Raw genomic sequence first — 22458 nt, forward strand, 5'->3', positions numbered from 1 at the left:
CACTGCGAAACTTTTATACACACCCAAAGTGTTCTACAGCGGTGCTTACAGCCGAACCCAGTCGGCTGTTCGATGCCATGTTCGCTGCTTACGTCGAGCATGTTCGAGCTAGTTTGCGTTGTGGAGTTGAGTCTTTTATGCATACAAAACGAGACCAACGCAACACGCCACTCGTATGCAACTCCGACCTGTGTTTGAGTCCTTTTCCCACTTTATGTTTTTCAATTTCCATCTACGCCTAAATGTATCTCACAAAAACATCGGACGCGGACAAGGAAACAACAGAGATACTGTCGAATTTTGCGCCGAGTTTTCACCAACAGTGCTGCCGTCGCGTAAGGTTTTAAGTCCATCCCAACCCCACTCCATACTCTAAGGAGCAAAAACCTCAAATTTATTTTGAGCCTTCACGTATTAATCAACTAAAGGCGTGGGGCCTTTGCAGCTGCATCTGTATTGGTGCGGTGTATGTGTGTGTGTGTGTGTTTAGGTTGTGGTTTTCCCCACAGTTTTGTGTCGTTGTGCCTGCTTCATTAGCAGCTTCCGCTTCCGGTCTTCCCTCTCTCTCTATGTATCTCTTTCTGTGGATTAATGAGGCAAAAGTGTTTTATCGTGTCGTGCGTTAAATAATTAATACAATATCAAATAAATGTTGCATAAGCCGGCTGTCATTTAGCATCTTGCGTGTGTGGCCTGAGCATCTTGAGTGTCAGTGTTTTCGTGTGTTTATACTCTGGAATATTATTCAAGATTTTGGACAAAGTCTAGACAAGGATTCTCAATAGAACTTGCAAGCTGCGCACTACTTAACGATAAAAGTAAGTGACATTAAACACATTTTATTTGCGCATTTGAAACCATTTGAAAATGAAAATATTTCTCTTTTTTACTGGCTCATTGCTAAACGGATATCTTGTCACATCTCAAACATTTTTATGATCCATTTCTGGCTGTCTTTATGGCAAAGGTAGATGCAATTTTGATTTGATATTTGGACTTTTTTTTAATGGCCTACTTGCTGCTGTTATTGGATAAATTCGTGTGTTAATGGTCTTGGGGGAATTTCCATATAATTTTATCTTTAATTTTCATCTGAGCTGTACCAAGGGGTGGAAAATAAAACGAGGCAGTTGGACGGCAGACCCATTAAGGGGTACGGTAGAAAGGTATGTAGTACCCACATGTAATGGAAGGTCATTAGCCACATCACCACATTTACAGCAGAGCCACCCAAGCCACCCACCCTGCACCGCTCGCACCCTGCCCCAACCCCTAATTCATTCATTCATAGCCATCCACAGAGTACACAATTAATTGGTAGCAAACGTTTTGCTGTCTGCCACAAAACTTACTTTCATGCTAGTTCATTTGCCACGCCCCTAGCCCTAGCCCTAGCCCCATTCCTATTCCCCATTAAAGCACACAGATACACACACACACATACTGGCACAAGCACGTGTACACGTAGTTGGGTCGGCGACGGCATGTGGCAGCATCCGAAAGTAAGTAAATAATGCGTAAAACAAGTCAAGCGTTTTACGAACACTCCCATTTCTCATGAGCTTCCAAGCCCCTCCTCAGCGCCCCCTCCATCCACACCTTTGGTGTGTAGCACCCGCGCCCGCCCCTTTGGGGCAGAGAACAGTCAATTGTAAAATTGTAGCAGCCAACAAAGCGTGGAAGCAGAGGAAGCTAAGCGGACGATGAGCCGCCTCCTCATGATGAGGGAAAAATGGAGCTGGGAGCCAGGATTGCAGGCAGTTAGGAGCCAGGAGCCAGGCGCCATGCTACCTACCCCCACTGCTAACATTACAAGGGGAAGGGGAGATGCTGGCACACACACAAAAAAATATTTACACACATGTGGCTAAAGTTTCCATTGCTTTCAGCTCAGCTCCGGTTTCCACCTCACTTTTGCTGTTATTCTTGTTAACGCAAAAATTGTCTGTCACTTTGAAACTTCCGTCATCGTCCGCCCACACCCCCAAAAGCAGTTGGGATAAATGATGAGATGGGGCAATGGCTGCTGCAAGTAGCTGAGCGAGCGATAGAGACGGCAGCAAGTAGGGGAATAAGTGTAGGGGAGGTGTGCAAGTGAGGGTAGCAAGTGGGGCAGAAGGCAAAAAAAAAAACCACGTCTGGTTCCCACTTGAGGCACTTCAGTGACGGCAACATTTTGTGTGTTTTGTTTGCCAACTCCTCAGGCAGACATCAGCAACAATAATAACTTTTAGAAATTATAGCACTTCAAACTGATCCAACCACTCAGAAGTAACCGCCTTTGCCTTTGACTTTGCCTGTGCCTTTTCCCTTTTTGCCTGCTTTGAGCACTTTTAATCAGTCAATCAAAGGCGGTTTTATTTGTTTACTGTAAGCTTCAAATAAATATTTGCCAACAGCTGAAGGAGAACAGCTTACAGCTAACCCAAGAGGTATTTATATCTCTTCACAGATTCTTCTAATTTGTCAATGGAAGATACCCTTAAAATTAAATCGATTGGAGGATTTGCCTATTTTGTGATTATTCCACATTTAATTCAAACCTGCTTAGATTTATCCTCCAGCAGGAATGGAATCGGCTCATTGTTGTTTTTATCTTTAGAAATCGATGGGGTTTATGCTCTTCTTTATCATCTCTATACAAACACTCTGGTGGCCTTTCTTTGAGTAGGACTACAACCGGAGACCTCTTTCGCCTTGTACTCATCAATGTACACTATTATTTACGTACTTTATAACTTTTTCCAACTTTTTTGGTCACTTTCCTGCATCGTACGAATACCACCGTTAAATTTATTATCCAGCAAAAAGATAATGACAATTAAACAGCCAAACGATTGCATACACCTGCGTTATTCATGGCCCCAAAATAAAACTGTCAAAGTAAGGGAAGAAAAATTGGGAAAATTTAAAGCAAAAACTGAGGACAAACCATGGCACCAGCAAGTACACACAACCACCTGAAACACACCGAGCCACCCACACACCAGCCGGAAAGAACTGAAAACCCATACCCAAATGAGCAGCAACAATAGGACAATGAACAAATGGCATTCCAAAAGTAAAGTTTTTTTCTCGTTCTCTTTATTTTGACCCTGCGAAAAGTTTGCTTTCGTTGGGGGGGGGGGGGGGGGGGGGGGGGGGGGGGCTCTGGATGCAGCACATTTTCGCACATGACTTGTAAAACATATTTTGAACAATATATTCCGTACAACAAGATGTGATGCGAAGTGGCACAGAACAAGTTGAAGGGCAAAATTTCCATAAAAGCGGAAACTGAATGTTTTATGTGCACAAAAAGCAAAGAAATGTTGCTCAGATTTGGTTGAATGTGTACTTAAAAAATAAGAGATGATGTATGAAACGTTAAATGGCTGTGTTATGTCGAATTTATGTAGGTTAGGAGGGACTTGTAAAGTTAAAGGGAAAAGGCTGAGTATTTCTATTTGTTTCGCAGATTTGTGAATATATTTCAACTGCCTTTGAATCATTTTCATAATTAACTAGAACCCATCGTTTATTCTACTTCCAATGTTCATAAACCCCAAAACGATGAGAGATTATGTTTATTTATGTTGAATTCATTAAAAATTCCTAGACTCTCGAGGTTTCTACCCTTTTCACAACATTTTTCTTCTCTGCATCCTTTCTATTCCAGCTCATGAGCCCAACCTCTTGGCACTTTTCTGCATCATCCATCTTAATCTCATTGACTTCTTTGACTGGTTTCTGCTCATGGCTTTCATCCCATTTTCCTTTTACTTCTAATAAGCCTAATGGCATTTGCCTAAGACCCAAAATATACGTGTATATAATTTATTTCACATAAAGTTGATTAAACGCTTCTTTTTCTTTCTCTCTTCATGAAACGAAAGAGCATTTCCTTCTTAAATTCATTGTGCCATGAACAAAAGCAAGAAACAGAATGAAAAAAAAACCAACAGAATTTTCCGCACACGCAGACCACATGGAAAACAAAAACTCCTTTTGTTTCGGTTTGCTGGGAAATCCGCTTAAATGTTTTTTTCTTCGTTTTCTGTGTGTCTCTGGGTATATATTTTCGTCCTGACAACCTGCTGGCAGCATTTGTGCTGCGACGGATGCTGCTCTTGCCACAGACAACAATCCATCAAGCACTTCAGTGCCACCGAATTCAATCAGACGAATCATCAATCATGTTCAGCATATTTCCACCGATGCCAAAACACATCGTAAATGTCGCATAAATGGCTTGCCACATGAAAACACAGACAAAAAAGACGGAAATTTGAAATCGATTGTATGCAAAATGATTTGTGCAGGAGCTTGAAATGTTATTCGAGTGTGCTGACTGGCTTTTCCACTCTCTGTGAAAGGAAACTAGTTTCCCTGTTGAGTTATTTGAATGAAGAAAATAAAGGAAGATAGAGAAACATGCAGATATCTGGAAGGACTTTCCTGAACTTGTGTTCCCTTTTGGGTATCCCTTTGAGTTCTTTTTTTCCAGCCACAAATATTACCCATATTTCCCAGGATCAGGGTTAACAAACTCATTAGACATGCTACCCCAGCGCCATGTACACACTCTACTAGCCAGCCATGCACGTGCACATTAAGCATACGCCGCGTGGGGCCCAACTTCCGCGTATCAATGCCGTCAATGACGTGCTGGCCGTGCCGCGCTCGACTGCTGCTGCGGCTTCTGCTGCTCCATTTAGCGTAAAAGCATTTAAGCACCAAACAAAAGCTGAGGCCAACACACACACACAGGCAAATCATTTTTTTTTCTCGCTGCTGCGCTCAGGATAAAAAAAGAAAAAGCAGAATGCTGCTGATGCTGATGCTGCTGCGGGAATGATGAAGGTCAGGCCGCTGTTACGTTTTTTGGCCTAAACTTTTGCTGCCACTGCCACTGCTGTTGCTGCCAATGCATCCGCCCTGCCCGACCCAATATCCACTCTGCCTCTCTGCATCTCTCTTTGCTCATGCGCTCTGGTAGCACAGTTCTACTCTGATGCTGTCTTGGACTTTTTTTGGCCTTATAACAGTTTAGCAAATGCAGACTTTTGGGCGCTGCTGCTGCTGTCACGACTCTGCATCCGTGTGTGCGTGTTTGATATTTTCATAACTTTTGTGGCCACAAGCAGTAGCAGGCAGGCAGTCAGGCAACAACAGAAAATAAACCTTTGTTGTACGTCGAGTACCCTTTCTTTTGATGGGGGCTATTGTGGCATTTTAGAGCAGGTTGGCACAGAGAGAAGGAAGGAGTTTCGACACAAGAAAACACTCCCTCGAACTCGCTTAAAACCTTATGAAACTATTATTATGTTAGAGCATCTCCACCTTCGGCGTCTTTGGTTAACCCTTTTCTCTTGGCCTTTTGTTTGTTTTATTTATTTGCACGCCAAATTGCCACTGGCGCCAAATGGTTAAGCACAAAAAACCATAAAAGAAATGTACATATGAGTTATGTTTGAGTGCTTCAACATGCAGGTGCATGGGATTAGGTGACTCTGGAGGCTAAACAATAAAAAAGAAAGCAAAATCTATGATTCGGGGATAAAATGCGGAATGAAACTGCCAAAAAAAAAACCATAAAAATAACGTGAAAAATAAATGCAACAAAAAAGCTTTAAAGCAGAGGAAAAATGTGCAAAATGAAAGACTTTCTTGGAATAGAACTCTACCTCTGAGAGATTTGTTAGCTCTGGAATATTTCTGCTAAGGAATATCGAAATTTCGCCTTTGCACTTTGCACAGTATCAAAAGCTTTCCACAAATAAATTTGTACTAATTACCGAGTTTAGTTTGCGCTAAAAACTTTCGAATAGCTCTAATGAATTCCAATAAAAAGTTTTAAATGAGTGCATTGTTTCGGGCATTTACATGTAAATGGAGATAATCAGTTTGCACATCTAACTTTTCAACCAAAACTGTACTCTGTCCTCTGTTTTATTAGCTACATTTTAGCATATAATTTTCCCCTAAATTCTATCAATTATAAGCGTTCTTTAGCTACGCTGAATGGTGCTTAACCGGCAAATCGTTTCAAGTGTCAGCCGCTTGCATATTTTTTGGACTGCTCTTTGGCTAAGTGCTGAAGTAAAATACGGAAAATGATTGCCTTTTGCAGGCACCAGAGACAACAGGGGAGGCAGTCGTTCGGTGTTCCGAACTAAATCCTCAGCGAGATAGATGGCCTAAGCTTTAATAACTGACTGACAGGCGCTCTAGATGGCGCTCGTCTCCTCCCAACCCTGATCCTGTGTGTCACTTTAATGTCATTTTCATAATATGCCCAGGCACCTTAACATTTTTATTATCTGCAGAGTGGCAGTGGGGTGGCAGTGGGTTGGCTGTGGATACTCAAGTAAGCCTCTCTAACCCCAAGGACTCCTTTGCGAACCACTTTTATGGAGCTGCGCACTCTTTTCAAAGTCGTTTTGGGTTTGGGGAAAACAAAAGGCCGTAGATGGGCTGTGCTATGGCTGAAGCGGAAGCTAAAGTGAAAGCTGACAGAGCAAATGCGTATTTAATTCCACGCCTCCTCCTTCCGCTACCGCCCTTGCCACATTCGAGGCTATTGTTGTTGATGCGTTAACATTAATAAATGTCTGCGGATACCAGTGCACTGCAGTCAGAGTGTGTTGGGTGCGGCTTTGCCATCCCACTCACTCTCTCTCCCACAAAGTTTTACATATTGCACACATTTCAGCACTCACAATGAGACGGAGAGAGTGAGAGGCTAACGGCACGCTGATTGTCAGAGCTTTTTAAATTAATTAGTCTCATTTTTTGTCTGTTTCAATTCTCTGGTTTCCCTCTCTCTCTCTCTCTCTTTCTGTCTCTCTCTATCTCCCTGTTTGATAAGTTGCTGACAAGCAGATTTTCGACTTGGGCTCATTTCTCTTCAGGCCATTCAGAATTTTTGGACCACAAGCAAAGATGCGTAGACCTTTCCTTTGGTCTGTTTCATAATCGGCTTAGGCCTAGGACTTTGCTAATTGATAAATTTAAGACGTCCAGCGGAGCATTTTACACCGAAAGAAAGAAAAGAGCAATCCCAGAGTAGATGAAACCACAAGGAACCGTTTCCCATCGAAAAACTCGTCCCTTACTGCGCTAAGCTACGCTGTGAGAGTGCAATTTCTACTATTTACAGTGCACAGTGTACTGAAGGCCATGTGTGCCCCAGGATTCTCCATCAATCAATCAGCTAAATGATGATTTTCAATTAAGTTTGATGCTCAATTAGAAAACCTTGATGAATGTGGAGCAAAGGGGAGGTGCAAGCCCGACTTTCTGATTGCTCTTTCTGGAGCAGGAAAACATCATTCGAACGTTAAAGGAAATCAAACACATGCCAATGCAGTCAGCCAGCCAGCCAGTCAGGCATCCATCCAGCCATCCATCCACTCACATCCCTCGGCAGCTAAGCTGCAGCTTACTTTGGCACACACACACACACACACACACAACACTCCATGTATAGGTATGTGTTAGCCTGGTTTTTGGCTTGGCTTCTGCCAGCCAATTTCCTTCATTTCTTTTTTTTTCTATCTGTGTGGACCTTTTGCAAATTTGCTCGAGAGAGCGGGCTAAACTTTTCAATTTGCAGTCGTTCTCACATATTTGCCTTCAATTTAAATGATGAGAAGAACCACCCCCTCTATATAACTCAATTATTTATATATTTACATGCAACTCGTCCGAGCTTTCCAATTGGGAAGCGGAAAACTGCAACTAAGCGGAAAAACTAATGGGCGAAAATCTGAGCAAAAACTTTTGGCTAAACAGCTAAGGGAAAGGCGAAGCGGAAGGGTTAGGAAAAGTTTTGTTTGGTTATTTCATTTGGCAATTAGTTTGAATTGCTAAAGGAGAAGAGAAGCTAATAATTTGCTAAAAATATGCTAGAAATTGGCCAGAAATATGCCATCTATGAGCATTTCCCATTTGCATAAATAAACAAATTCATGGACAAATAATTGTCTCTTCAATGATATAAGTTGAATTAATTTCCCATTTGTTTATTGATTTTGAAGTTGGTAAAAAGCGCAAAAGTTGCTGAGGACGGGCCAAAATGTCAATTGCACTTCACAAAATGCTCGAAAATCCATCAATTATGAAATGCACACAAATATTGCAGGCAAATGTCAGGCCAAATGTCGCAAACATGTGCCAAAAATACTGCAACACATTTCAAGACAACAAAACCAAAGATAAAACAAAATAAAAAGCAGGGGAAAACCCAAATAAAATCCAGGTCAACCGAGGAAGATCCCATTCACCTTCCACTCCAGCTATCCGTGCTAATAAAAAGGCAAATAAAAATACCTTTACATCCAATAGAACACAAATCAAGGCAAAAGTTCTCCATATCCTACGTATCCGATGTTCGCCCATTCAAATGTTAGTAGTCCTGTCCTGTGTCCAATGTTCAACATTCAAATGTTAGTAGTCCTGTCCTGTGTGTCCTTCAATGACTTGCTGGCCCTCCATCGGATTCACTCTCATTGATAGACGAATGCGTTTTTGTGCAAAGGAAAAAGTTGGAATTAAAAACACTCCAACTGTGCCACTAGACTATGAGATGGCAGATGGAATACGAGTGTGGATTCCGATTCAAAAGAGGATAAGCTGCAAAAGGAAAAAAGAGTAGAAAGGGAGAAGGAACTGAAATCAATATTATGCAGACAGCATAGACAACGAGAGCCCATCATCCACTGCCGCTCATTGTGATGAGTGGACTTTCGACTGACTGCCAGTTCAACTGTTGCACGCCCTACCCAAAGGGGGTACTAAAATGGGCACTTGACAAATTTCTACACTCAGCTCCGAGTCTCCCTCTCTCAGTTGCTGTCTTTGGCCAAAAGTTTTGTCTATGTGTGTGGATTGGATTGCTGGCAAAGTTTTTGCTACGAAAGTCCCAACAACTTGACCAACCATTTCAAATGGCTAATCGTCAAATGCTCCAGCAATGGCTTACCAGGGACATACCAGGGATCTCGATATCTCGACATGTCCCTCTCATTAAAAAGTAAAATAAACAAGCAGCGGGTGAAAAACTTTGGCCCCGAAAAAACAGCAGCAGCAGATACTGTAAAAGCCACTTGAGAACGCAGCAAAAGTTTTTCCTTCATAACGAGCTCAGGTTCACTCGAGTGGGAGCATATAGAGACAGAGGCGGAAGAGGGCCAGAGTGTATGAGTCTGCTGTACAAATAGAAATAGCAACCAATGCCGTGGGTTATGTGGAGTTTAGCTATCTGAGTGTGTGTATCCTTGCTGTCTGTGTGTGCCAAAACTTTAAATGCGCGGTAATGAAATTGTTGGCAGCAACAGCATACAGCGAGACAGTCGTCATCAACACCATTTTATGGCAGGCAGGGTTCCGGTCTGAGCGCAACTTCCCGCAGCTTTTGCGCCGGTAAGCCAAAAAGTTGCGCCACGAAAATGTTTCGCCAGGACCAAGGGCCAAAGGATAGCAGCAGCCACACTATAACTGAAAAGTGTGCAGGGGATCCTTACGCTTGGCGCTTTGCTTTGCTTTACTGCCATTTCAAGAGCTTAAGATCTGAATGAATTTATATTGAATAAAATGTCTAGTTTTGGGTTGGATTTCCTGGCTGGCAGTCACACATTTTGTGGTGCATTTAACTAAACATTTTAAGCAGCCCAAAATCGAACACACACATTAATTTACAGTCCTCTTTGGGGTCCACAATGGACATTTGTTTGGCAAAGTTTTGGAGCACTGTCCAAGCTGTTTCGTTTCTGCTATAAAAGTTTTCAAATTAAAGCAAAACATTTCAACAGACATTCAAAAAACTTCGTAGATTAAGCCAAAAGCGCTTGTTGTCTGGGTCCAAATAAGTTGAATAAATTACAGCAAAAGTCTAGCAGTTGTGACTTTGTGGAGTTACAAAATTAAAGATTAGAGACATAGAAAAGGGACATTTTGCGGAGTTTAAACATTAAAGATTAGGGATAGATTAGGGAAAAGAAAGGAAAGAAATCAAATGTGCTTTGAGAATTACTTTAAAGTTAGCCAAGAATTCTGTAAGAAACTTGCGCATCCAACTATCTAGAACTCATACGAAAGTTATACCCATATGGTCCAGCTGTTTCCAATTCCGCATCAAATATTTACCTTTATTCAATGCTTCTCCATTTTACACTATTTAACCCAATAAACTTCCGATTGAATAATTCAATAAAAACATTGCAATTCGAACGGCACACACAGCATTGTTTCCATAATTATTTGTGCATGTTAATTGCCCATTTTATGGACTATTTGTTTGGCACTAATTACGCAAATAGAGTGGAAAAGTGTTACTTTTCAATGATATAATAACCAGCGATTGCACTGAACTCTGGCTACTTAATCAAGCTGCCAGCAAATGCAATGAAGATGATCTGACAATCTGCTTGTAGTTTAATCAATCAGATAATCATTTACATAAATTAAAAGGAGCTGCCCCGATGCTCTCATCAAGAATTATGACATAATTGTGGCAGCTGTTAGTCGTTTTGGTTTATTGAATCACTGAAATTTGTACAAATCTTTCGCTAGTTTCTGCAATGAAAATCCCACGGAGCACTGCCATGCGTAAGTGGCAGCTTCACTTGCATTGATTCAAGGTGTTTGGAGCCTTCTGCGTGGATTGGCATCGGTAATTTCTGAACACAAACCTCAAGTCGGATCTCAATGGAGTGGCAATGATCCATTGCCTGTGCCTTGTTCCACTCACTTACGATTGGCGACAACTATGACCCAGGCACGGGATCAAGCTGAAGGATCTGGCTCTGTTTGCGAACATTATTTCTACTGGATATTTGGCCCACCACGAAGGCAAACCCCAGTAGAACCAGTTGTAGACATATTTGTTGAAGTAATTTTGATGGCCATCTTTTCTGTCACAAATTCAGAATGTGTCCCATATTTTATCTCTAAAAACAAAGCAGTCACTGAATGACTGTCTAAATGTCATTCATCACATACCAAACCATAATGTTCCATTAGTCTTGTTCTGTTCGTTGCTCGTTAACGTTTTTTGTATATTTTCCCAAAAAATTTGTGTGAAAAATTTCTAGTTTTATTTTAAAAATCATTCGTAGCATTTCTTCGTGTTTGTTTTTTACGTCCAAGTGTGGAATTTCGATTTTATTATCGCGACGTCTTTGGCTTTTCACTCTGCAATTTTCAAAATGAATCGTTTGCGTAGGAGCTTCCTGAAGTCAGTCATTCGGCTGCCAAGTCCGTGGTCCTCGTTCATTCGCGGTGCCTGCGGCGAGCCGGCTGGCTTCAAGGGTCTCGTGGTGGGTCTCTACCAGAAGGAGGGCGACAAGGGTCCCAGGCTGACGCCCAGCGGCGAGAAGCTGGACGACCGCCTGCACGGCAAACTTTCGGAGCTCATCTGCCAGACAAAGATCAACGGGGCGCTGGGCCGAGGCAAAGTATTCAACAGCGTCGATCCGGATTATCGCAGCATTGCTGTGGTCGGTGTGGGGCTCGAGGGCATTGGCTTCAATGAGCTCGAGATGCTGGACGAGGGCATGGAGAATGTGCGCAAGGCTGCCGGCATTGGTGCTCGATCCTTGCAGGAGGTTGGCTGCCACGAGGTGTGGGTCGATGGCATGGACTATGCCGAACAGGCGGCCGAGGGCGCTGGCCTCGCCACGTGGCGCTTCACCGAGCAGCTGGCCAAGAAGAATACCCCAATGATACCGAAACTGGAGCTGTACGATTCCCCGGACATTGACAACTGGACGCGAGGCATCTTCAAGGCGGATGCCCAGAACCTGGCGCGGCGGCTCAGCGATTCCGCCGCCAACTGCATGACGCCCACAACATTCGCACAGAACACCGTGGACGCTCTCTGTCCGTGTGGCATCACTGTCGAGGTGCGCACCATGGACTGGATTGAGAACCAGAAGCTGCACTCCTTTCTAATGATCGCAAAGGGCAGCTGTGAGCCGCCCGTCGTCATGGAGCTGAGCTACTGCGGCACCTCACCCGAGGACAAACCCATTCTGTTTGTGGGCAAGGGCATGACCTTCAACTCGGGCGGCCTCAATCTGCGCAAGTGCAGGGGCATGGACGAGTATCGTGGCTCCATGTCTGGCGCCGCTGCCTGCGTGGGAATGATGCGCTGCTGCGCCGCTCTCTCGCTACCGATTAATGTTGTTTGCATTATCCCGCTGTGCGAGAATTTGCCATCGGGAATGTCGTGCAAGCCGGGCGATGTCGTCACCCTGCTCAATGCCAAGTCAATGGCTGTGCGGGACCTGGACAAGGCCGGTGTCGTGATGATGGCCGATCCAATGATCTACGGACAGAATGCCTACAAGCCGCGCCTCGTCGTCGATGTGGCAACACTGGCCACCGGCGTGCAGAAGGCCTTTGGTGGCGGCGCCACTGGCATCTTCTCCAATTCCCATTACATTTGGAAGCAGTTCCAAGGTGCCGGCGCACTCACTGGCGATCGTGTCTGGCGTTTGCCTTTGTGGAATTACTACAAGAAGCAAGTCACCGACGAATTGGGCTACGATCTGAGCAACAATGGCCGTGGCCTTGCCACGTCCTGCCTGGCGGCTGCCATACTGCACGAACTGGTGCCCTGCTCCGATTGGGCACATCTCGATACACGCGGCACTGGCATGCTCACCAAATACGGCATCATACCCTATCTGACACACGGCCGCATGACTGGGCGACCCGTGCGAACCATGGTGCAGTTTATCTATCAATTGGCCTGCCCGGCACAAAAGTAATTGTCCGAATATTGATCACGATTTGATTTTTAACCAATAAATATGAGAGCAAATGTTATAGGAGTTTACTAAGAAATTCTTTCTTTTGTGGTTCTAAAACAGTTTCGAAAGATCAGCCTTTATTTCGTGGAAAATAGCGTACACCTTTTATGGTAGTTCCGCTAGTTATGGTAGTGAACTAGTTCTTAAAACAAATGAAAATGTAGAACAAAGTTCGAACAATTTCGTGGAATTGCGACTGGCCTGGGACATAGCATCAGCCAGTTGCTGGCTCTCAGTAACAAAATTACTCCTAACTCGCTGCTTTATTGGTGGTTCTACTTCTAATGAACTAGTTCTTATAAAAGTGCAGCATGAAGGAGCAATTTTTACGGTTTGGATTTTGTTTTCAAATATTTCACGGACAGAAAGTGACTATCAGTAGCAACTAGGAACCACTTTCTTTATGATTAGTTGCACTTATACTAAACTAGTTCTGAATAGAGTAAAATTCTATAAGTCCGAGGAATTTTCGACTGATTTCAATATATTTCAAAAAAATGTCACTGCCTGGGAAGCTTTTATTTCTAAACGAGCAACCCGTTAAATGTTTGCCAATTTTATACGAGCATTTGTATGTTCAATCAACAAATTTCGATTACCTTTAAGAATCACTTTCAGCCAACTCCACCTAAGATACAGAGCCTCAACCTGTTACTACCTCTCTTTACCCCCTGCCCACTCCAATTAGGTAAACAAATTGTGGGCAATTTTCACACATTTGACACGTTCCAGCCATTTTCAGGCCCATCCACAAGGACACCTCAATGGGCACGACGTGGGCTGATACACGGAACCCCAAGAGCTAAAAGGATATTTGCATTTACACATGAGCTCATCCCCCGGCCGTCGCCTTGTGTCGTGTCTTTGTTGATGAAATTGCTGTAGGATATTACTTTGAATTATCATAAATAACAGAGCAATACGAGAGGATGTGTGGGGGATAATAGTATCAGGTGGACTTTATGGTGGGGCCTAATATATGTACATATATTTATCAGTTTATTCTGTTGCCATGATATCTTGTGATAATCTTTTAAACTTGTCCCCACTCAATGGGTTTCTGTTGTTTCTGGTTAATGTACGTAATGCCAAGTGAAGTGCAAATGGATTGCCACTTAAAAAAACAAAAACAACAGAGAGAAATGCGGTAGTTCCGGTTGAGACTTTTACTCAGATTTTCCCATTGATTGGTATTTAAAATTTCATTAAAATTCCTTTCCGTTTGCACAATAAATCGACAAGGACACCAAGCAGAAAAGGCGGAAAATGTTTCTTCTCTTTTGTTCGGATATTAAACATTTTCATCATTATCCTTGCTGCTGCTGTTGCTCATACACGTGCCTGATGCCATTTCTCTATAGTTGGTCTTTGCTGCCTGACACGTACTGGCCATGCGGCAATTTCCATTTATTTCATTTTTCATTACACATATTGGACTTGTACGCTCAAACGAATTGAATTAAGCTCTTAACCAAAGACCAAAAGTGGTGGAAAAATATTGCAAATTAACATAATGCTGTTGAGGCTTTCGGCTTTACATCTTTAATGGGCGGACCACGCCCACTGCCTGGTTAAGTCAACAATAATTTGTTTGTTAACAAAGCCAAAATTCAATTACAGTTGAGCAAGCGGCCACAAAAGGCAGCAGGCAGCAGGCACCAGGCACCAGGCATCCTGCAAGCCAAGTACAATGTGCTTAGGATATGTAGACTCATATGAAAGGTAGAGGGGTAGGGGCAACCCACAGCCTATACAATATTACAACAAAAGAAGGTTATGCTGGGACTAGACGTTGTAGCCATGTGTGTATGGGTGCCACATGGAACTTTTTCAATTTGATTTTCTTCGCTTTTTGCCACACTTTTTGCACAGGTTTTGCGCAGGCAAAAGTTCACTCTGACTCAAAAATTAATCAAATAAAATAAAATAAAATGCATACAAAAGTCTACTAAAAATTTATATTTGCAATTGGCATAAACAAATGTGAAACCCAATACAAAAGCCCTCCGGCCTTTTGCCAACTTCAATTAATATTTAAATGACACATTAAAAATTTTCTTTTAAAAATACTTTTGCGGGTTGTGCTGCAAGATGAAAGCGATTAGAACCATAACTACAGCACCCAAAATATATAGCTTACGTCTCCAGCTCCGTTGTGGCTATTTTTGGCAGCTTCTGGGAATTTTGCCAGTCGGTACATCTTGAGTGCTTCTTGCGGATTGCGATTGCCATCGCAGCGACCCATCACCAGTTTTGTCGAGCTCCAAACCCGATTGACCACAATCGGCAGCATAGCCAGCAGAGTGCGTTGCATGTTTCAAAATTTATTTAATAACTGAAAATTTAGCTTAAAAAAAAATAACAAAAAAACTACAAAGTCAACGGCAGTAGCGTTAAACTTTGAATGTGAAAATGATGGGAAATTTGTTTGACTTTTGAGTTTTGAAGCTTGGCAAAGGCCACTGCGACACCCAGGGGCACTGTTCAAATGGATTTTAGTCTGTGTGTCCATTTGGTTGACTGCCTCGGAAGCTGATTGGACTGCACCCACAAAAAAGTTAGTTTGCTGCCAATAAATCAAATTCCCAATCACATAAGAGGCATCAAACCAATTTTCAGTCCTCTCCCCACACTTTGCCCATTAATCAATCATAAAAGTGAGAGGAAGTTCGTCGCTGGTTGGGGCTAGGAAACCAGATCGAAAACCATGCCAAACGGAAGCTGTCAGCTGCTTTGGGGTGGGATTGATCCATGCCTTGCCTTGCCTTGCATATGGCACAGAATTTAAAGCTTTGGGTTAATATTTGACTCAATTAAAGTGGGTTCTCAATTAAGCTCGCAACGAGGGTCCAACCAGAGGGTGTGGCAGCTGCCTGTCAGCGACGTGGGAGACGACACTGACGACAGGCAGCCACAAAGCGGCTGAGGACGACGAGTATGTCGACGCTGACTCGGACGAGTTCGAGTACGGAACACATTGCCAAAGGCAATAATCGCAATTTAATATTCATGACGTTCTCACAGTCAATGTATTTTGAAAATGTTCCTGATGTATCCTTACAGTTTGCTCTTAAACAACTGTCAGGCGGCAAAAGTTTGTGTAGAGATCGACTGGGGAATGCTTTTTACAGAAACTTGCCGTAAAATTTAGAGCAACTTCTGGCCGTTGCAGTTGGCGGCGTTACAGTTAAAGTCTCTGACAGTTTGTTGGCCATATATTGGGTTTGCTTTTGCCAGAGTTTTGTCGCCTGTGCAACTGTTTTGCTTTGGGGTTTACTGTTTGCATCGTTGTCCTTACATTCAATAAGCTAGGCAGGAGCCTCCCCCAGGCAGTGGCAGGCACTCCGTAGACTACACTGGCAACTGGCAACTGGCAACACCCTTTGCTCATCAGTTATTTATCATATTGTGAACTACACTCCGCCACTTCCTTTTCCACTTCCCATTCCTCCTTTTCTCCTCCTCATTTTTCCAGTTTCTTTAACTTCCTTTCAGTCTTTTGTGTGTATTTGTTTGCTTGTGTTTGTGTGCATTCTTCTGGTGCTACTCTCTCCATATTTTTCCGAGCACTTCCGCTACTGACTTCTGCGGCCAAACTAGTTTTCCCCCAAAGCTGATTTGCTTTCAGCGATAAGTGAGGCAGAGTCTTCCTTCCCCGCTCTAAGCTTTATTTGCCTTAGTTTTCTTCTGTTCTTCGTTTGCTTCTGGCCAAAATTTATGACTACCGCATGGGCAGAACGTCTGTAAATGAATTCTCCATGCCTCCACCCCGCTCAATTCTATATTTTGGGGCTGCCTCCGTGGAGTATTATCATCACATCGGCTGCTTATGCTGATTGGTTGGCATTAATAACAGGGTTCTGGCCAGCCATATGCCCCCGAGCTGAAATGTTCTGCTATTGGAAAATAGTTTGGCACGTGCTCAGTGGCCATTGTTGTGGGATAAACGTTTGGTTTATGCCTCATGAAAAGTGGAAAAGAATGAGTTTTCTTCGACATAAAAATCTGTTTTGGGCCGTCAAATGATTAATGATTTTTCGGACCCAAGTTCTGGCTACAATTGTTGGTCTATAAGCCAATTGGCTTATTGACATAATTGTACAAAATATGCCATAAACTACTCTAGTCAGTGGCCATCCCCCAAAGCCACATAATGAGCAAACATCTGGCCTAGAATCAACATTTGACTTGCCCATGAATAATTGCATAATTAACAATGAAAATTAAATGTAAATTTGCTCAAAGAAGATGCCCAGCTCCTGCAACCCACGAGTATCCACTGTCTTGTCTCGCTGGCAAAATCTCTTTGCATAATTGTAAGACCCGGCCAGGATGTTCCGTTTTATGGATGTCGCACTCGCATCCGAGCGGATGCAGAAACGCTTTTGGTCAGGCAGACAAGAGACAGCAGACAGCAGACGGCAGACGGCAGACTTTGGCAGGAGGAGCACAAACTTTCAAGTCATCTCTGCCCAGCAAATGCTAAATTTGACAGGAAAAAGTTTCGCTTCCCCGGCGCCCAAATTGAAGTTGAAGCTGAAGTCTTTTGGGTGGGTTCTACAGTGGACTGCGGGCTGCAGGATGCATTCTGCAGGAGCTGTATTTGCATAGCATTAGCCTCGGGCTTTAATTTCTTAAATTCTTAATTCTGCTAAGCTTCAGCAGAGAATTTCCAAAATATTCTTTCCTGCACTTCAAGCCACACTCCTTCCACATTTTATTTGTTTTGTTGTTTTATTTTTCAATTAGTTTTTCTTCGCAATTTCTTAATTTTCTGACCATTTTTCTAGAGTTTTCCTTACGTAAAGGTGCCACACAAACATCGCTTTTGTTCATCTTTTTTTTGTGTAAAATTTGTGCTTGCCGCATTGCTGTGGTATTTTGTGTTGTAGAAATTAGCCGCAACTTTCTCGCTGTCTTCCTGTGAACCATGGAAAACGTGAATTGCCAGAGGGCACTTCTCCTTGTCGCAGTTTTTCCCATTGCCATTTGCTGTTGATGTTGCTTCTGTGCCATTTATGACACTAGAAAGTGCTACGCGTGCCCCCCTAGCCACATCGCCGCAGAGTCATTGTTGGGAAAAGTCGTTAGCCTGATGTTCTGCCTCATTATGTGCCGCTAGAGATAAAAGGAGACAGACACCCTGTATGGCCCCATAACGTTGCCCCGTTTGCCTTTTGTTCCCGTTGATCCAATTAAAAATTCAACGCTTGCGGCGCGCCATCAACATTGTCCAAAAATTCTGTTACTAAATATTGTTGGTGTTACGCATTTTGTGTTTATTTGCCCAAGGTAAATGTAGAGTGAAGTTTGTGAAGGGGCATGTTGTACTCATGGAAGGGTAGGTAACAGACTATTAATGACAAGATATCGTGCGACATAAATAGATTTGAAGCTACTTCTTAAATTAAGAAAAATAATTTGGGATTTATATAATTCAAAAAATGCAATGCCGAAAATAAGATGCAATTTCTCTTCTCATTTTCTCCACGTTATCCATCTTACTCCACTCCCTTGGCTACATTTATCTTACCATTTTCGATACATATTTTTCATATATATATTTACAGCGCATCCCATTTGTCGTGGCACTCAGCCTTGGCCATAGATCTCTGTCAGAAATATGAAACCAAATCTCTGCAACACAAAACAATAATTTGAATTTTCCTTCCCCCCTGCTGTCCTCCTTATCCACTGCGGCCAGGCGGCTATGCAAATATTTGTTTAGCAACAAGAATGATATTGAAGTAACGAGTAGTGGGTTGGGTTTCGTTTCCCATTTTGTATACATTTCTAGGAAATTTCTATTATCAACAAGAATTTTGCAAAAGATGCCTGGCCCAAGCAATCTCAGGAATTGCTTAGCTTTTGTTTGGGTGGTTTCAATGCAAAGCCAATTAAACGTTGATTGCCACAAAAATGGCAATTAATTAAGGTATTTCTAACATTTAAATACCATTTGCTGGCAGCTAAATTTATGGGCATTAAAGTGCAATTACATATTTATGCATCGATTAGGAAAAAGCTGTCTCTGTGGCATCTCCTTATGCCGCAGAATGTCCTGGCACAAACCCTTTCGTGATATTTCATATTATCCATCATTATGGCATAAATTAATTCAATTAAATCTGTAAAGGCAAAGAAATTTTTCACTTCAAGCAACCCAGAGAGACGTTTGCCATCGACCATTTTCCGAGTCTGCTTTTAACTTTGCTTCGCTTGAATGCCAGAGTGCAGAGGAGCAGAAAAAAGCACGAAATATTTATGGCATGTCCACTTAATCCAGCTAAAAAACGTCAGAGTGTCCTTCTTTCTCTCTCTCTCTCTCTCTGCCTTTCCCTCTCTGTCTCTAGCAATGATTGAATGCCGCCGCTGCAGCCTGCAGCTCAATTAAAATGGAAATTCAAGTGGATTTTGCTATAATTACGCGTTGCGGTCTCGCATTTCCCCTCTATCGATCGATTACCGTTTTTGGGTTTTAGAGTTTGTTGACTTTGCAAATTTTAAACAACAAAAGGAAAATCGCAGCGCCAGCGGCAGCCGCAGGAGGAGTGGCAGTGGGAAATGCAAATTTTAAATTCAAATACGACGACCGACAGCATCTATGTACATGTGTGTGTAGCTATGCAAATACATAGCTATACGTGTGTACATGTGTATGTTGGTATGTGTATTTTCAAAAAGTTGCTTGTTATTCCCACTCATGTCTGGCAAATTGTCGTCACTTACTCGTATCGTCGGCCGCTTCCCTGTTTCTGCTGGTTTATGTAAATGGATATTTGCATATTTTTAAGGCCAACACTATTGTGTGTCCTTGTGTGTATGCAAAATAAGAGCCTTGTATGACAAGGCTCCTCCCATGTCTCCTCCCATCTGTGTGCCGCTTGGACATTTTCAAGAAGTTTTTTACACAAAACTCTGACATGTGTTGGGTCCTCCTGCCCCAGGATGTGCCTTGTTGTTGTGTTTATATTTTGGGTCCACCTTTTGTGTGACATGTGGTGTCATGTGCTTAGTATTAAAATTTATGGAATATGTTGTTGGCAGTAAAAATAAATTTATGGGAAGTATTTGAAGCAGCGCTAAAATATGTGCAGTAAAGAATTGTGTACAAAATGATTAAATTATTTAATTTTGTGTTAATAAAGTAATCTGGTAAATCAATCCTTCAGTCTATGGCAAGAACGTCAAGAACGTGAGCTAACCGAATCACTCTTCAAAGACGCACAAAAGTATGCCACAAAATCCATGCAGACAGTTCTCCATTGTTCCTTTGAGCAGATAAATCTCTATCCGAAGGGTTGTCCAATGCAACAATCTCTGAAACAGAGACTAATTGCTTAAACCCTCCGCCCCGACCCCACTAGCTGCCATGCAGAATGGAACTGCAGTTCTCAATCTCCATCAAAAGGCAAAAACTGCAGACAGTTGAATGGATGGTGAGGTGAAAGGTGAGCGGTGAGAGGTGACAGTGCAGAGGGGTGGCCACCGTTAATTGTTTCAATGTCAGGGCAGCAGAGGAAAGCAATTAATTGGAGGTCAAGCCACAGAGCAGGGGGGAACGGTAGCCAGAATTCAAAGATTAATGCGCCAGGCGATAAACATTTCAGTGGCAAGAAAAAACAATAAAGGAAAACGAGAAGAAGTGCAACAAATGAAACTGAGAAAACAAGTACCAGTAATGGTGAAGTTGAAGGGTATGCTGTGTACATGGAGATAGCCTGTGACAGGCAAAGATAATCCTATAAAATCATAGATATATGAATTCTAGGGCTACCGCTGGTAGTTTTCATATTAATTTCAATTCCTCGAGCTGTAAAGGGTACCATCTAGTCGCCACACCGCTGCTTGTGGCCACACGTTTTATGTTTCAATCCTGCGCAGCAATTTGTAAATGTAAACAAACCCAACAGCAGCAGCGAGAGAGCAAGCGACAGCCAAAGAGAGCGCGCGCCCACACACCAAGAGAAAGAGCGGCAGTTTTTTCAGCCTCTCTTTTGTGCGAGAGCGCCAAACTGTTATACGCGCTTAGCCTGAGACGCAGGCCCCTGCTTTTGGACTGGGGCTCAGAACACGAAACGCGTCCACGGTCCACGGTGTGAGCAGAGTAGAGCCAGCAGCGTGCTGGACTCTCAATTTTACGTAAAAGACAAAACCGGCAACCGGAAGTGGAAGTGGAAGCGGAACCCTTGGCCGCGGCCTGCCAACGCGTTTAATTTGATGCGCAAACAAAAAGGGGTTCTTTTAATGGAAAGGACACTAAAAAACCCTGAGTAAATATTTGCCATCAAATTACGTGGAAATTACCAGCAAGGTGCGATAGTTTTTTTTCTGCCATTTAAATTTTCCCTTTTCCTCTTTGCCTTTTTTCGAAATTAAAATTTCCCTCAAGGATAATAATTCCAGTTAGTTTATTTCTGTGCGAGTTCGTTTGCTGTTCGATTTACCCTTGCGTTTGGGGGGAGCCGGGCCAACGATAAACAACAGAAAATCAGAAAAACAAACCTCGCACAGAACCAATCAGCCAGCGGAATCCCATGGGTAATTCCCTGCCCTGGCCTTCCATTCCCAACCACTAATCAAGTCGGAGAATCCCAAGCCAAGCACCACAATGAGCACAGAGACAGCAATCCTGCAGCATCAGCTGCTGCGTTCAAATAAAAGATTCATTTCGTTTATAGCCAAATGTGAGGATGTGCGAAAATCGCACAGGAAAAAATGTCAACAGTTTTTATATGGAAAGGAAACTTTTATGGCATTTTGCATTTTGATTGAAATAAGAAAAGGAGTGGTTGGGCAGGGCTGTGGAAATGTGAGTGCAAGGAAAATTAATAGTTGAAATAGATATTCAAAACAAAAGCAGAAAAGATAGGCAGAAGATGGAAGCATCAAGACTGCAGTAACTGAGATCATTTTGGAGTCCGTTTCTCATTTTACTTTGCCAATTGAAATGTTAATTTCCCAAGGCAACTTTTAGCCACATTTTCCTTCCTTCAAATCTCTTTAATATTTGCTCTCAAATCACACATAAAAGTCTATGAAGTATTCCCCAAAAAGCTGAATGTGAAGGGCTAAGCAAACTTTTTTCAGCGATCGTAACAAATAAACATTAGACGGCAGCAACAATAGCAAAGAGCCAACAATGTTCAACGATTTCGCAGCTTCCAGTGGCCACAAGGCAAAAATTGTCATAAAGTGTGCGGAAAATGTTGCATGAAGAGCGGAAATTCCCCCTTCAATTGCCAGCTGAGCGACTTCATGGAGTGCCTATGGGTTGGCTGTCAACTGCACAGCAGGATATACACACCACCCCCAAACAGTCTGCCCAGCCCTTGCCCTCTCTCTCGCATATTTTCTTTTGGGTTTAGACAATTTACGAGCACCACAGTTGCCATATTAAAAGACATAAAACAAACCGAACCGCAAACAAAACAACAAAAAATAAAGCAAAAGTGAAGAGAAAAATGTATAAAAAACATGTGAGATGCACCGAAACGACTGATGGATGTCCTTGTTTACACATTTCATAACTAGATAGCTTCAGGAAGTCACAGACACGTGTGTCTCCACCTTTAGCTGAGTTTTTAATGCCCCAATCTTGTATTTTATTGCGCGATCTAGCACATCCTTTTGCCCTTAAAGTCCCAGGGTATCGTCCACA

The 22458-nt window shown here is 42.8% G+C and overlaps 1 protein-coding gene across 1 annotated transcript; it reads left to right on the forward strand.

Annotated features, from left to right (window-relative positions):
* Positions 1-11103: 11103 nt before the first annotated feature.
* LOC117580178 (cytosol aminopeptidase-like) lies at positions 11104-12816 on the forward strand. Its single transcript, XM_034266537.1, has one exon. It carries the CDS (start codon positions 11190-11192, stop codon positions 12753-12755), a length of 1566 nt encoding a protein of 521 aa, XP_034122428.1. The 5' UTR covers positions 11104-11189; the 3' UTR covers positions 12756-12816.
* The last annotated feature ends 9642 nt before the right edge of the window (positions 12817-22458 follow it).

This window comes from Drosophila guanche, unplaced genomic scaffold (genome assembly GCF_900245975.1).
Source record: "Drosophila guanche unplaced genomic scaffold, DGUA_6, whole genome shotgun sequence".
Classification (NCBI taxonomy): domain Eukaryota; kingdom Metazoa; phylum Arthropoda; class Insecta; order Diptera; family Drosophilidae; genus Drosophila; species Drosophila guanche.

Excerpts from the sequence above, each read along its gene's own strand:
- LOC117580178 (XM_034266537.1), top strand. The coding sequence starts at position 11,190 with ATGAATCGTTTGCGTAGGAGCTTCCTGAAGTCAGTCATTCGGCTGCCA.